General features: G+C 41.3%; 1 protein-coding gene across 2 annotated transcripts; it reads right to left on the bottom strand.

The window, feature by feature from the left end:
• Window positions 1-1,007: 1,007 nt before the first annotated feature.
• Window positions 1,008-12,086, bottom strand: LOC308090329 (vitronectin-like). 2 transcript variants are annotated; one of them, XM_080435451.1, is made up of 9 exons: window positions 11,957-12,086; window positions 8,189-8,917; window positions 7,901-8,017; window positions 7,426-7,671; window positions 5,836-5,975; window positions 4,243-4,399; window positions 3,229-3,396; window positions 1,735-2,094; window positions 1,008-1,598 (listed from the first exon to the last, which is right to left on the bottom strand). In XM_080435451.1, the coding sequence occupies exons 2-9, from the start codon at window positions 8,250-8,252 to the stop codon at window positions 1,462-1,464; spliced, it is 1,389 nt and encodes a 462-aa protein (XP_080291577.1). In that variant the 5' UTR covers window positions 8,253-8,917; window positions 11,957-12,086; the 3' UTR covers window positions 1,008-1,461. The 2 variants fall into 2 exon arrangements, with proteins under 2 accessions (XP_080291577.1, XP_080291578.1); XM_080435452.1 differs by lacking the exon at window positions 11,957-12,086 and having other exon boundaries at window positions 8,189-9,003.
• Between the last annotated feature and the right edge of the window lie 5,376 nt (window positions 12,087-17,462).

Below are 17,462 nucleotides of genomic sequence, written 5' to 3'. Positions count from 1 at the left end.
TATGTGCATCTGTGTTGTGTTCATTGTGTCTTTATTTAAATTCCCTTTGGTCATTTGCTGTGTCACCCCGTTATCTGTTGAGAGTTTAGTTTGCCTTCAGTGTTTGTGAGTTTTGTATCATATTGTCCCTGATAGTTTTTGTTCCTGTTTTAAGTTATTTTAGGTAAAGCCTGTTTCACTGCATCATGGGTCCTTTGTCCTCTGCACTAGGGTCCACTCGGAGCTTGGCGGAGCTTCGTGTCAGGTTTGTGCTGCGCCGCCAATATAAGTGGCAAGTTTTGCAACGTGTGCAATTGACTGTATTCACACTGCGGCCATTTTGCCCTCACATCATATTTGCGGGGTGGCATTATTTCATTAACTTAATAGCAAAATGGCCGCCGTGTGAATATGATGAATGGGACAGAAAGTATGAAAGCTGTTGTGATGAAGGAAGGAAGCGAACGAAAGAGGTGGCGTGAAGCAAAACGCGAGGTGCGTGGAGCTAACAGGTACGAGTACTATCAGTTAACAGGAGTACTACACCACGGGTGGGGTGTGTATTCCCAAATATCATCGTTCCTGACTTGCATGGCCCCGAGTAGTATAAAATAAATGAAGAATAAACAATATAACATAAAACTACATGACCAATTAATCCCCTCAACATCCTCCCCATACAATTATAAACTAAATATCAATAATAGAACAATAACTGAGACAACATATACATGATTATAGCCTAGTTATCATTCTTGGTGTGGACGGCCCTTGCAAGTCAGAATCAATCAAGTATATTATTCATATTATAATTTTGCCCAATCAACCTAAACATGCAGTGGTTGCTGTTGATATTCAGTCTTCAGCATTGAAGAATGCCAAGAACAAAAATTCATTTCCAACCAAGTTATTGTTCAGAAATCAATGACATTCACTTTGTTTCTTATAGCCTGCCCTAGCTAGAGCAGGCAATTCAATTCACTTTTCTTTCTTTATTTTTGACAGAATACTGTATAGAGAGCTGAAAAAGTGATAGGGAGGCAAGGCACTGGCAGAATTCGATTGAGGAACACTGGGGTAAATATGGGTCTTACAGTGGTTCCCAACCGGTTTGGTATCAGGGCCGCCTTGAAAATCTAAAAAGATTCTGGGCCGTGGGCAGATGGGTGGGCCTTTTCAGAGCATGTTTATTTTGATGATCAGTCAATCGAATGTGTATCGACTTGGATCAGTGGAACTAGCATACAGTACTATACTAAGTTCATATTTAAAAATGTTCAATGTTTGAATATTTTTTTCTTCTTTTTTTATATCAATGTATTATCAATAAAGTACTAGTTGTTTGGCAATTATTTGGGGCCCACTTGCAATATATTCACAGCCCACAGGTTGGAAATCGCTGGTCTAGAGGCAGTGGTCTCTTGAACCCAGACAGGGGGGGGGGCATCCTCTCTCATCAGCTGACTGCTGAGGTCTACCCATCTATCTCTTCTCTGCCCGTGAGTCATCGGTGGTCCCTTCACGCTTGCAGCCCAGCCAGTATTTGGCAATGGATCGTGGGTAAGGAGGCTTGACATAGTCCACCTGCTTAGTCTGCAGGTCCACCCTGTAGTATTTATCTGGGGAAATAAGAATATTGTACAATATACATTTATTAAAAAAAATATGTAATGTTTCCTGTACTATTTATACCAAACAACAATGACAACATAGTGGGAGTGAATGAGTGCTTTATGCTGTAAGATTCATTCACACCTCTCTTGAAGAAGTAGGCATTCTGTGCAGCCATGCCCCTGTAGTCCTGGGTGGTGGCTGTGATGTCATAGTCATACTCAGGCACGGCGTACTCGCTGTAGTCATAGTAGTCGTAACCGTACATTTCCAGGGAGCGGGTCTCTCTGGTCCTCTGGCCCCGCCTACTCCCAGGACGACGCCTTCTCCCAGGACGCCTCCTGCGATTGGGGCGCCTCCTCCTCGGTGGGCTGGGGCGTTGGGTTGGAGGGGCTGTGGGCTGGGGACTGAGGTAGAGAGGGCCCAACATGGCGGCGTTCACAGGGGGTTTGATGCCCACCCAGTCCTTACTGATGAAATGAGGGCCCTTGGGATGACTCTGGACTGTAACAGATAGATAGATAGATAGATAGATAGATAGATAGAGTGCATTTACTGTATTTTGGGTCTGTAATAGGTTTGTTTACATTGCCAATAAACATCGGAATACATTCTCATATTTGAATTTATGACGGGATCCTATAGCATAGTTTCCATCTACAATTCAATCTATCAAAATCGATGTAGTGTTATGTTTAGTAACCCTACTTAAAGGTAGGGTAAGTGATTTACTTTAAAATAAGTGTTAAATAGCTCTATATTCTGATAGTACTCATTGCTATAGAGAGTGTTTGTTCAGTAAAAGGAGTCTCCATGTCTCTCCAGATCTTTATTAAAGATGGAGTGCCATGATATTTTTCAACCCTAAAACCTGATCATAAGGTATTATTATTATGTAAGGATTTTTTTCAACAAAAAAAAAGTGTACAGTAAGTGTTAAAATGTTGTTTTTATGTAGACACACCCACCAGTGCATTAAGTATACCTGGTTCTCACCTTAGCACCTCCTCCACCACCTTAGCACCACCCACCTGTCCTAGTCCCTCCTCCTCCTCATGCCCACACCTGTTGTGTTATGATAATGAGGGGGAGGGTGTGGGCTTTGTGATGTCACTAAAGCGCTGTTTCTCTATTGGCACGTTTGACCCTCAAGGTTTCAGCCTCCAGGAAGAAACTCCAAATAGTCAGAGAAGACATAAAACACCATAAAAACACCACCGGGGGGCTTAATGAAGTTCTATCAACCTCATAGACACATGAAAAACAGAAAAAGTGCAAAAACATGGCACCACCTCTTTAAAACAGAAAATGCATTTTTAGTACTCTCTCCTGATTGGCTTACATTTTGTCACCTACCTGAAAATGTATGTATATTCTTCACTAAAGAGCTGGAGAGACCCCTGTGACCAAACAAACGCTCTGTAGCAATGATTACCTTTTAACAAAAACAAAAACAAATTACAAAAAATATCACTTACCCTACCTTTAATAATATTAAAGGTAGGGTAAGTGATATTTTTTGTACATTTTATTTTTAAAACAATCAACGTTTTACTATGAGACATGACAACTGGTTAGGGATAGGGAGTCGCACGCGCACGCGCACGCGCACGCGCACGCGCACACGCACACACTTACAAGAGTCTCCGAACAGGTTCATAAAGATGTCGTCCCAGGTCTGGTCACAGGACTGACAGTACAGGTCTGTGTAGCGTGTGAACAGGGCGGATGGAGAGGAGCTGCTCATCTGCACACACTCCTCATGGGACGGCTGGTGCTTGAACTCATACTTGTAATACCGGTCCCCTATATAGACAAACAAAAATTGTGGTTGAACCACTTAAACCCCAGCGTTGCGTTGTGAGCTTGTCGATCGGCTATTTTCAGCGAAAGCTTTCCACACAATAACAGAAAACAGAAAAGACCCTTGTAGTGAGCCCTGAGGGACTCCGGTTACCCATATGGGGTTTAAGTGGTTAAAGTATGTGTCGTTTTTTAAGTGTCATATATTTGAAAGTAATATTTATTAATATTACTTTCAAATTTCCCGACCATTTATAGGCAATCCTTTTGCCTCCAGGCAGTGGAACTCACTACCTACACAAACTAAACAAATTAAGTGAAGTAAATACTTATTTAACAAAAACAAATCACTCTAACAGAAATGAATGAAGAGACCACAATCTGACGTGATAAGTTTAAAGTGTTTGGTTGTTTTAACTTGATCCAGCAATGTTAATTATGACATCACCATGACCTCTACCTGAAGATTACATTCTAGTAGTAGATCTAGTAGTACTATGTTGTTGATCGATTAATTTAAGGTGCTGTAAGTTATTTATTACTATTATATATATATTTTTAAACAAGTGTTAATCAGGAGAGAGAACTAATACAGAATACAAGATGAACAAGTGAAATTGGAATGAGCAGACAGAAGTGGAACTCAAACAAACAAATGGGTTCTCTCTCCTGATCGAATGAATTGGCAACCCAGCTGACATTTTATTTTTCTGTTTATTAAAGAAATAGAGAGATTGGGAAACTCCTGTTACTGAACAAATACTCTATATAGCAATGAGTTTTATCTACTAAAAAGGGCCAAGAATAAAGTAATTCATACATTATAAAACATAAGTTGTTGCGTGTTACCTTTGAAGAAGTAGACCTTCTCTTTGCCATGGTGACCTGGTCCTGGTATTGCGAACGCTGCATCAACGTAATCTGGGATCTTGTCGAAGCCCACTGAAATATCTCTAGGGTAGTCGTCATCCAAAACATCATCCTCAAACCTCCAGTACCTATTCCCCTGAGACCCAGAACACCAGCCAGTGAGACACGTTTCATAATAAACTAGAAAAAGTGCTCCTCGGAGCACAGGTCTCCGCCAGGTCAGGTAGGTTATTGTGGGCCAACAATGTGCGGAATTTGCCAATCAGGATGGAATATGAAAAATCGGACAGAACCATCTTGATCACTTGACTATAGAGATAATGGGTACCGATTTGCATGATGATTGGACAACATTTGTAGGAGTAATACAACAAAGAAAAGTTTTGAAAAAATCGGCCTCCTGGTGGCGCTATAATAGGGCAATATTAAAGGGTGGCATTTGTTCTTCAACTTATTGCGAATGTGCTTGTAAAGTGTCACCTCAATCGGACACTGCGTTCATGATTTGTGGCATTTTGTTCAAAACGGGCCACTTCTGCAAACTTTAGATGTCATTGTTAGCCAATCAGGATGAAATATGAAAAATCAAACAGTTCCATCTTGATCACATGACTATAGAGATCATGTGTACCGATTTGTAAATTTGGATAAAATGTGAAGGCTTAATATCCAAAAATGTGTTTTACATAAGTCGGCCTCTTGGTGGTGCTATAAAAGGCAAATGTGAAAAATGCAGGGCGGATGTTTTTCCTTGGCCTCTAGGGAGTGTGCGTGCAAAGTTTCACGCAGATCGGTGCAGTTATAGTTAAAAACACAAATCAGCCTTTTATAGCGCCACCATGAGGCTGATGTGAAAAATGTCAGGTGGCATTTCTTCCTCTGCCTAGTGGGAATGTGTTTGTGAAATTTCACGGAAATCACAAGCTGCGTTCATGATATGAGGCATTTTGTTCAAAACGGACCAATCCTGCACATTTTGGAAGGCAACCTTAGCCAATGAGGATGGAATATGGGAAATCGGACAGATCCGTGTTGATCACGTGACTATAGAGATACTGTGTACCGATTTGCATGACGTTTGGATAAAATCTGTAGGAGTAATATAAAAAATGGGTTTTGCACAAATCGGCCTCCAGGTGGCGCTATAACAGGCCCATGTGAAAGATTTGAGGCAGAGGTTCTGAATTGGCATCCAGGGAGTGTGTGTGCACAGTTTCGCAGCAACCGGGCCAACGGTGCCGGAGATTAGCTGGTAACACACGGACAGGACACACACACACACGGACACACGGACGGACGGTCGGAAGGATGGACAGGGGGTAAAACATACTCTCTCGCCATGCCTTTCGGCCTGGCGGAGACAACAAACAACAAAGAAACAACAAAGGAAAGTACAAATTCAGACAATAAAAAGATCTTTCCCACCATCCCCAGAAAACCACTCCTGGTTTCTCTCCCTGTCATCATTCACAGTCTTCTTTCATTATCATCGCAGCAGATGTTTAATTTCAAAATCAGCATCACTGTTCTGCCCTAGAGCAATGTAAATGGTAGAGAGATATGAAGCTGTACCTTGAAAATGTAGGTTTTTCCTTGGCAGTTCATGCGTGTGAAAGCAGCATCGATAGGGCCAGAGATTCCCCACACGTCCTTGATGAGTTTGGGGTAACCAGGGAGAACAGACTTCTCATCCAGTTCAAAGAAATAATCACCTGGGGAGTCATTGGAAAATTGAATTTCTGCCAGGTAAGCACAAAAATCCAGTCTGGACAAAACAGTGAGTGGTACATCCTTCCTTCAAGCACCAGAAGGAAGGTTTAGTGTCATTCCTTGGGCAAGAAGTAATTTTGCTCTCTAGTAAATTATAATAACAAACATAGATTGTTGTGACCAGGTCAAATCCACATGTAAAAGGTTTGAGAAAATGTGATGAGAGATAGAGAATAGAAGTGATAGCCAACATAATAAATGTAGGTAGGAAGGGGAGGGTGAGAAAGCCACTACGAAACAATACAAGTCTGCATGTTATCAGGATGTTAGAAAGGCCACACTGACCTTAACTCATAATTGTGTTTATTGCCTCAAGGTCAACCCAACCGTACCAGATTGATTCATACTAGTTAACTCTGATGAATGAATGAATTATTTTATTTACATGTCATGCCACCTCGTGGCCCATCCCTCATGGAATTTGAGGGATGGGCCACAGGTGATCACAGGTGCCCCTCATTTAGTTAAGCTACAGTATACCAGAGCCTTCTATTAGAGAGTTGCGCCAATGAGGGGTCAGAAACAGCGTCGGTCACGTGGTTCATGTAGCTGGAAATAGTGACAAGGAGCCGTTGACTTCAATGCATTCCATGAACTTCCGGTTTAGGGATTTGTCACTATTCGCCAATGTATGTGTATGTAGAAGACCTGGCCCGAAGAAGTGAACGGAGTTGGCGTAACTCTCTAATAGATGGCACTGCAGTATACCATCTGCTACTGATTGCTCAGTTATAGTTTGACCTGGCTGGGAATTTATCACTCTCTCACTCTCAAGTTTTACTGTGTGCTACAGCCTCCTTCATTCCTTTGCTGTGCGTGGATGCACAAAGGTATGTGTTTACTAGAATACTACTTTGTTTTACAGTATGTGTACTTTATTAGCATAGTTTGGATGTTACCAGCAAACTGTTTGTTGTACCTCATCTTTAGTCTCATGTAGTATGTATGCATAATCTCTGCCTCTGTCTATATTGTCCATCTTTGTGTGTTTCAGTCCTTGTCATATTTGAAGCCAATTATTGTTTTACATATTTAGTAATATGTTGTATGTTTCAGACCACAGCTTTAGTAAATCCCCTCAACTGGGAAAGTCTGGTTCCTTCCGTGTCCTCTAACCAGGACACACCTCCATACCTTGCGCCACTCTAAACCACATTCCCTGGAGACCCCTGTCTCTTTTACAAGGATATCTCAAGCAGTTATGAGTGAATCTGCACAAAACTTGTTGAAAAAGTTGGCACTAGGCCAATAAATCGTTTGCCCAGGAAGAACTGATCCGTTACCATTACATACATCATGAAGTTCTATTGGCCAAATGTGGAGAAACTGACACCTTAGCTGAGGTCTATGCTCGACTGACTGAGCACATTTTCTAGTTGTATCTGGACCCACCTCTGAATGCATACATGGAGGCATTCTTCAGCTGCATGAAAGCATCGAATGGTCGTCCGCTGCAGGGGATTGCGTCAGGGTCTGGGGGCGGGGTGGGGTGATCCGTAGTGGAGGGAGGGGCAGTGGTGGTGGGTGCTGGTGTTGTGCTGGTCATTGGTGCAATGGTTGTGACATTCACCTCTTCGGGGGACATTTTGGTAACTGAAGTTAAATCCTCCACTTCACCAAACACATCGCCACGAGCAACTGAATGAATATTATATAAAGTTAATGTCACAATATACTGGATATACATTTTAAAGCTACAGTGGGGAGAGACAGCGAGGATATGTTACAGATGTCTCCATGCGAATCCGTCCAGTCACCAGGGTGGATTGATATTATACAGCATAGATGAGAGGCCATTAATGTAACCCTATTTTCTCAGAAATGTGTGAATAAGTGAAGCTTGAATTGAGTATTATATTTTACTGACCCTTCCTTGGGCAGGCAGGCTCAAAGTCCTCACAGCAGCTGCCATAATAACCACACATGGAGTCACATTGACAACTCCTCTGGGGGTTGAAGGTGTCACATCGGCCCACGCAGGACTCTGAGGAAAAATAGTTTGATACGTCAGTCAGTACTAAACATACATTGTGTAAAGTATTATTCCTAGTACATGGCAGTGATGCTGTTTATGGATTAACTATAGCTACTTGCTCAACGTACATTAGCACTAACTGTAGCTAATAACACAATGACAAACATAGAATAAACTTACCCTCTGCAGCAAAGGCAGTAGCCATCAAGGCCAAAAGTGCCAGCAGGACCCCTGCTGGTTTCATGTCTGCTCACTTTATGTTGTGAGAAATTGATGTTCCACTTTTCAGATGAAAAACAGCAAGCACTTCATGAAGTAGATTTGCTACAGAAATATGTGCAGCTCTGCCTGTCTACATGAACTCAATGTGTTTGAACTGAGAGGCACACTTTGGGACACAGGGACTGTAGCCATCAATCGATTTCAACCAAAAGTGAATGAACCCTGACCACAGATTGATTGATGATTCAATGTTTAATTATTAAACTCACACAGAAGATTTATATGTTTTACTACTCTGTATTCTATTTATCAAACAAGCAGCATGGGGAACCCCAAGGGGTGGATTACTGCACGGCCCAAGAGCTCAGGGGGCCCCTAGCCATGAGCATGAACTTTGCATTTCTTATCAAAGGGCTTAGTCATTCATGTCAATAACAGAGCTCCAAAAGTCCTACTGAAAGCTGAAGGAAACATTCACTTTGTAGATGTTTCACTAGTAAGAGACCACACTTCTACTTAAGACAATTTATTGAAACGTAATGAGATGAATGTGGAACGGGATGAGGAACCCAGGGTAGGGTGAGACTCAGGGTGGGGGTGTAGTCTCGGGAGCTGACGGCCATGCGTCGTTGCTCTACTCGGGGAGCCGTTGGTCATCTCTGCTCCGTCACTATCCCCCCTGGATTCCTAGAGAAATAGAGACAGTTGGAAGAAGAGCTAGCATCGGGGAGGAGGTTGGGGTGGAGGAGGACGACAAACTTGAAAGCAATGAATATCAGAAATCTACAAGCGCAGTACTCTCGTCTCGACCCATGTTTGGTCGGTCTTGAGGCAGAACAAATACATAGGTTAAGAGATAGCAGGTGTATTTATGCTGTGGTGATTGCAACAAGGATTGGCTGAGGTGAATGGAGGCAGGTGTAGTGGATACGGGTGATTGTGAGTCAATGGGGAGTGGCTAATGAGTGAAGGCAAGTGTGGTAGATAGGGAAGCGATTGGGAACGGGGAGTGGCCGTGATGAAGCAGAGGGTGGTCTCTACTCCTGAACATACGTTGAACACAACTGTATACATTAAAAGAAAAAACATCATTATGCCCTTTAGTGCATGTTTAGCCCACTAGTATAACTATAGGACTTTAGATGGGCATGCAAAAAGCAAGTGAAAAAATACAGCGATAAGCGGGGCCAGGGAATGCAGAGAGAGAGAGAGAGAGACAGACAGACAGACAGACAGACAGACAGACAGACAGACAGACAGAGTGATAGAGAGAGACAGACAGAATGATAGAGACAGACAGACAGACAGACAGACAGACAGACAGACAGACAGACAGACAGACAGACAGACAGACAGACAGACAGACAGACAGACAGACAGACAGACAGACAGACAGACGGGCGATAAGCAGGGCCAAGAATGAAGCGTAAAAAGCAAAGTGCAATAATTGCACAATAAGACATGGAAACGGAATAGATGGAAATTGAGACAAAGCAAATGATTCCAACAGGTGAAACTACTTTTCGGCTCGACCCAGCTGAGGTGGTCATACATAGGACGCAGGGGGGCAAACCCGGGTTAAGATCCTCACTCATGGACACCTCAACCTATTGCCATTGACAGGAATCGAACTCTCGACCTCCGGACTCACAGGCTGAGACACTACCTGCAGTGTTATAGCTTCGTCAAGGCTGAAGTCGTTTGTTGAAGATCATAAACTTTTGCCTTCTGTCATGAACCAAGCCCCTGTTTCACTAAGACTAAGATCACTTGTTCACAAAACATTTACCAATGGAGAAATTGTACGTCTCCTCAGAACCGAAACTGGTGAAAGTAGCCGATCTACAAGCTCAGAAACATGTTGCTATCTATATATAAGTTGTGAGATTGTAGATCGGATATTTTCACAATGAAGTATGTCATACATTGTCAAAACATACTCTCAAATAAGCATGTCAGGTTATCTTTAACAATTGCATATGCATTAATTGATGCAGTCTTGTGCGATGCAATTGAAAAGAACCCTGCCTGAGGTGAGGTTTTAACCGGTGACCTTGTGGTTGCGAGGCGGATACTGTAGAGAGAAGCCATTGGACTAACAGACAGGAACATTTGAAAAAGGAGCTCACACAGATGACAAAGTTTAACGCAAATTGCTCAGAAATCCTGGGTTTAAGTGTTTTTCAAACTGCTCAGAATTGCGGACAATCTAAGGGCGGAGCTTACTGGTCAAAGTGATAGATGTGTTCCTCATGAGTCAAGGCACATGTGTAAGCAAGTTTCACGGCTGTCGGCCAAACGAGGCATGACTTTCGCCGGTTTAAAGTATGCATTTTCAAAAAATTGCTATAGCGCCCCCCTTTTACCAATTGGAATAAGATTGGTTTCAGTGATATTTGGAATGACCCTCTACATTACTGCAAAGTTTCAAAGAAATGTGAGTCTGCATGTATGTGTTAGGGGCAGATGAATAATTGTCATAAAACTGCAATATTCATTCGTCCAAAGTTCATGTGTAAAAGTTTCGTGCAGTTTGCTAAAAAATCCCAGGAGGAGATAGATTTTAACTGCTTTTCATATCATTCAAAATGGTGGGAGATGTAAAGGTCAGAGTGTGAAAGTTGTTCATCATGAGTAGACGCATGTGTGTATCGAAGTTTCATGGCTGTAGGTCAAACAGGGCATGAGTTGTACCTATTCAAAGTTGGGATTTTTCAATTGAGTGCTATAGCTATCACTGAGTGCTAGATATCACTTTGACAAATGAGTGTGAGAATTATTTCTTGATAGTATTTCATGACCATCTACCATATGGCCGAATTTCGTAAAAAGCGTATGCACGGTCAGGGCCGCATTAAGGCCCCTCAGGGCCGTGGAACTACACCAAATCAAAGGCCCCCCCTCAACATTAATCGGACAATATTGGGTGCGTTCACGCGCACGTGCGTTTGGTGCACGTGCCACCGCCAGCACGATCGGTGCTGACACAGGCACTGGGCAGAGCCTTTCCAACTTCAGTCTATGCTATGACTATACAGTGTCTATCATTACAAATTACATTTATTATTAAGGAGGTTACTTTATGGTCATTACAGTCGTAGCCTACTAGACATATGGTGATGAGATGGGTAACAAATGTTTCATATTTATTTTCTTATTCTTCATAAGAAATTAAACAATTCAAGTTTAGAATTGAGAAAACAATACTCAGCAGAGATGGTAAAAGTACTACTCACTTTCTTCACTTAAAGTAGAAGTAGCCTCAGATACATTTACTTATGTAAAAAGCGACTTTAGTAAAAGTACTCATTCAACTAATTACTCAAGTAAAAGTACAAAAGTACAGGCTCTGAAATGTACTTGAAAAGTTAAAGTAAAAAGACCTCTTGAAGTCTACCGCAGTGGTTCTCAACCTTTTTACCACCTCAGAAAATAATATTATGGCTCACCATTATGACCGACTGATGTTAAAATACAGTAGCGTAGACCTATACCCATCCTATTCAGCTATTTGCACAGTACAAATGTATTAATATGTCATTTAGATTTTCACAGTGTACATTATGGTAGCACTAAGACAGACAGACAGACAGACAGACAGACAGACAGAGATGACATTAACAACCGTGAGCTACATTATTCAAACACAGCACGTGAGATACAGTCTACTTCAAACAAACACACACACACACGCACACACACATCTTCATTGTCAGGTTAACTCACCATGCTGCGCCGAGGTTCAAAGAGTTTAATGCACGGCACTTCCAAAGTTTGTACAATGTTTAAGTCACAGGAGCTGGTTTTCATATCGTAAATAATATGAAAGTTGGCCCAAATCTTGCGTTTAATCCACATGGTTCTTGTTTATTTGTGTTGCGGTCACAGACCATGATAGCAGACTCATACTGGTTAACAGAAACAAACTTACCATAAAAGCGGAGGATTTCAAAATAAGAGCCGCTTGTAAAGATTAGTCGACAGTAGTTTTATTTTTTTGTCTACTTACAGGAAGTAGAAGTGACACATCAGTACCAGCAACGGTATGCAAGAGGTTTGCATCTGTTCTGCCGCGCAACATTAATAATAAAGCAACATATGTTTCTAAATATATATAATTCACACAGCAGGGCCCGAATATATACATTTTTATAAATAATAATAAGAAGAATATATATAATATTATAATAAAATAATATCATTTTTTTTTTTTTTTACAATAATATATATATTTTTAAATACATAATTCACACAGGGCCCCTGCAGGCTCAGGCCGTGGAACACAAGTTCCACTAAGTTCCGCGGTTAATGCGGCCCTGTGCACGGTTAAGCCAGAACTGCGAAAAGTGGCAAAAGAAGAAACAGAATACTGCGAATATCAAGACGGAGCCATGCTGGCAGCCTGGCCGTAATTAACACTGAAACTAATAAAACTCTAACTAAACTAAAACTAGTCATCTGTGTGAGCTCCTTTTCACGAACTAAAAAACTAAACTAAATTACCACATCCACTTAAAAATCCAATGAAAACAAACTGCAATTGAAAACATGTAGTCAAAACAAAAATAAAAATGTGTGAGCGTGTGTGTGTGGGGGGGGGGCACACAACTCCTGGGCTACACAATAAAATCCTCTCTTGATTTATCTCTGAGAGTGCAGCCTAAAAATTTATGCATCCACTAGTAAACTATAGTTTGGTCTGGTCACAAACTCGCAGTCAAGAGTCCATTGTGATGGCCTAGGTTTGGCTAGAGGCAAACAAAAGCCCATGGCCAAGGTGTTAAACCAGTGAAGGATCATTATCGTTCTATATATATATATATATATATATATATATATATATATATATATATATATATATATATATATATATATATATATATATATATATATATATAATTAATATATGTATTTTTTTAATGTTTTTTTCTTTTCTTTTTCCCCCCCAGGGGAATATGTTCTGTAGATATTTTTGTGCAGGATGCTCAAGATGGAAGGCCTGAAAGGGTTAATGTGCATTCATCCAAAAGGAAACAAGTTCCACTATTGTAGAAAGCAGATCTAATGCATTTGATTTGATTTGATTTCTGTGCATGTACAATATCACAGTTTAAAGATTATGTTGTTCTGGGCAGGAAGGGGTTAATATTAAAAAAATGCATAAATATTAAATCTAATGCACTGTACATATCCACTTACATGGATACACACTGTAGAAACCAAATTTAAGCATTTAGATCAAGTATTTTGCATGAAATACCATAGAAGTCTATTTTGGGTGAATTTTTAGTGTTTTGGGCATTAAGGGGTTAATAATTAAAAATGCCCAAGGGATTTCACTGGGCACCCTCTTGAATCCTTAAGAGGGGACCCCCAGCAGCAAGAATCAGTTGAGAAAAAAACTTTAACCGACAAAACCACGTTCAGCCAAAAATCACCCTTTGACTCCCGGACTACATGTCATTGTTGTAGATCTGCTATGACAGACAGACTGATAGCAGAGAATTTCCGTGGACCCCCAGCAATTCTTCCGATGAAAACTGAAAACTCTCTCATTCTCTCTCTAAATAAAAATGACAAATACAACATTGTGTTTAAAATAACTTCACATATCTCTGAACAAAAGAAGTACTCATTAAGCAAAATGTACCGTTTCACAACTTTTCAAATGCATAAAATATATAAAAATATTTTGAAAGTACTGTAGCAGATCTACAAGCACACAATGTCTCCCCAAGTGATAAATAAAATGATAAATAACTAGAAAAAGTGCTCCTCGGAGCACAGGTCTCCGCCAGGTCAGGTAGGTTATTGTGGTCTCCTGGTTGCGCTACAATAGGCCAATGTGAAAACGGTGCCATTTCTTCTTAGGCCTTGCACGGCAATCGGACACTGCATTCATGATTTGAGGCATTTTGTTCAAAAAAAAGTTTTTCTAAATTAGACCTCCTGGTGGCGCTATAACAAGCCAATGTTAAAAGGGTGGCATTTGTTCCTCAACGTAGTGCGAATGTGCGTGCAAAGTTTCATCGCAATCGGACGCTGCGTTCATGATTTGCAACATTTTGTTCAAAACGGGCCACTCCTACAAACTGTCAATGTCAATCTTAGCCAATGAGGATGGAATATGAAAAATCTAACAGATCCGTCTTGATCACATGACTATAGAGAGCATGTGTACCGATTTGCGTGAAATTTGGATAAAATCTGAAGGAGTAATATCCAAAAATGTGTTTTATATAAGTTGGCCTCCTGGTGGCGCTACAAAAGGCAGATGTGAAAAATGCAGGGCAAAGGTTTTTCCCTGGCCTCTATGGAGTGCACATACAAAGTTGTACCCAGATCGGTGCAGTTATAGGTAAAAACACGAATCGGCCTGTAATAGCACCACCATGAGGCTGATTTGAAAAATTTCAAGTGGCATTTCTTCCTCTGCCTAGTGAGAATGTGCGTGCAAAATGTCACGGAAATTGCATGCTGTGTTCATAATTTGAGGCATTTTGTTCAAAACGGAGCACTCCTGCAAACTTTGAAGCCATTTTTAGCCAATCAGGATGGAATATGAAAAATCTGAAAAATCAGTTTCGTTTAATGACTATAGAGATACTGTGTACCGATTCGTGTGACGTTTGGACAAAATCTATAGGAGTACTGTCAAAAAGTGTGTTTTGCAAAAAGCGGCCTCCTGGTGGCGCTATAACAGGCCCATGTAAAAAATGTGTGGCAGAGGTTTTGAATTGGCATCCAGGGAGTGTGTGTGCACAGTTTCACTGCGATCAAGCCAACGGAGCCAGAGATTAGCTGGTCACAGACGGACGGATAGACAGACAGACGGACAGACAGACTGACGGACGGACGGACGGACGGACGGACGGACGGACGGACGGACGGACGGACGGACGGACGGACGGACGGACGGACGGACGGACGGACGGACGGACGGACGGACGGACGGACGGAAGGACAGGGTGCAAAACATACTCTCTCTCGCCATGCCTTACGGCCTGGCGGAGACAATAACATTAGTGTGATCGCTAAGGCGATCCCACAATGAGACTTCTGCTTTACAGAACTGTGGGTCTGTTAGGGGGGTTCCACGGGGGTCCCCATCAAAATCAGTTAACCACTTTAACCACAGTTAACCCTGTTTACACTTCGGTTATTCAATATTGGTGATCTACATCTCTTGTGAGCTTGTAGATCTGCTCTTGAGAATTTGCCAATAATCTTGAATTACCTTTTAGCACACGTCTCCTCTTACAACATAATTATGTTCATATGGGGGTCTGTCTGCAGCCAAACACATACTGTATCAATGTGGGGGTCCTTGATGTGAAACTGTTTGACAATCACTGTTGTAGAGTGTGTGCACAATGTGTAGGCCTACTGTCAGTGGTGTGTGTGTGTGTGTGTGTGTGTGTGTGTGTGTGTGTGTGTGTGTGTGTGTGTGTGTGTGTGTGTGTGTGTGTGTGTGTGTGTGTGTGTGTGTGTGTGTGTGTGTGTGTGTGTGTAAGGAACTGCATTCCTTTAAATGCTGCCATATCTTTAATTATCACTCAACACGTATCTGTTTGACTTGCGTGTCTTCTTTTGCTATTGTCAACACACCTACAACACACCTACAACACACCTACGCATGGAATCATACCAATGTTCAGAGACCTTCTAATCAACATAATCATTGAAGCTTATTGCCAAACAGAAACCTACACAACTTGATCTCACTCTTGTCCTCAAGTAACCCTGTGTCCTCTGCAAAGCCAACAGTCTGTATACTAATAACTACACAACATAAGAGTTCAGCCACTATTGTAACTTTTATGCTAGGCTGGACTATCCATCTACAGTATGTACATATTATATAGGATAAATCCATAAAACAGTGGTTCTCAAACTTTTTCATGTCAAGGACCCCCAAATTGACGCATATTAGCCCACAGACCCCCATTTGAAAAGATACGTCAGGGTATGCATTAGAATACGGACCCCCATTTGATACCATCTTGATCTCTGGAACCCAAACGGACCTGCTAGGGTTCCTAACTATCAATTTTGGCTGGTCCCCCTGGGACCCCTTCAAGGACCCCAGACCACAATTTGAGAACCACTGTCATGAGAGACGGCTCCCTCGGCCATGCATGTTCATGGAGCGCTGTGACTGGCCTGGCACTGGATAGACACAAAGGATAGACGTGTGTTTATTATCTGTCTGTCTTTTAATGTCTCCATGAATTGAGTATGTGAGGATCCCATTTGAAACAAGCCATTGTGGCTTTCCTGGGCAATCCAATTTAGTTGACCGTGTATTGTAAACTGTACTTCCATGTGCTTTTTTCTCTGCAATCTTCTAAATAAAGTATTCAATCAATCAATGTTTGTGTGGTGGGTGCAGGCATGCATGCAGTGTGTAACCTTTAGATGCATTTTATTATTGATTCCTGTATAAAGATGATCATATTTACGTTGTCATTAACATACATTGTTATAAGGAAATATAAACAGCATATCCAGTCAAATTAACATGCAATATGGGTAAAAAAAGAAGAAGGAAAATATAGGCCTATATATATATTATTATTGCTTTGTAAACTCCCACGTTTCTTTTTCTTTTTTAACCTTGGCTGATTTGACTTGGCTATAGGGTTAGGGTTAACATGATGCTGCTGTCACCAAGTTACCAAAACTGGTTCTTGTCAACATGGTGTCAGGGGATCCCCAGAGGTGCTTGAGAACAGTTAAATGATTAATAGTTCATCATTTAGAAGCTCTCAGCTCTGTGGTAATTTGTACTGCGTTGTTGCATTGAATATTGTATTGGCATATTAAATTGACTGTTAGTATTATTTTACTATTTACTATTTGTACTGTTGTTGCATTGAACATTGATATTAGTAGATATTATATTGATTATTGGTAAGGGACCAGTCGAAATTTACAGAAGGGGGTCCCTTGAGGAAAATAGGGGAGGGTCATGCCTTTCTAATTTTAGTTCAAGGGAGGGTCAGCTAATTTTACTTTGAATCCAAGGGAGGGTAATTTTGAATTGATAAAATAGGCCGTTTTTATATACCTTTTTAGTACAGCAGAACAGTGGTCAATGACCCCTCTCTATTTCAAAGGATACAAAGGATTCAAATCAAGTAACACCTTGGTCTACTCTATTTAGAATCAATGACGGTCGTTAACAAGCCATCAACGCACAGCGAGTGTGAACGACCCAGTCAATTTAATT

Source organism: Gymnoscopelus braueri (assembly GCF_963280865.1).
Source record: "Gymnoscopelus braueri genome assembly, chromosome: 8".
NCBI lineage: Eukaryota > Metazoa > Chordata > Actinopteri > Myctophiformes > Myctophidae > Gymnoscopelus > Gymnoscopelus braueri.
This window is presented reverse-complemented; position numbering and strand designations above follow the sequence as displayed.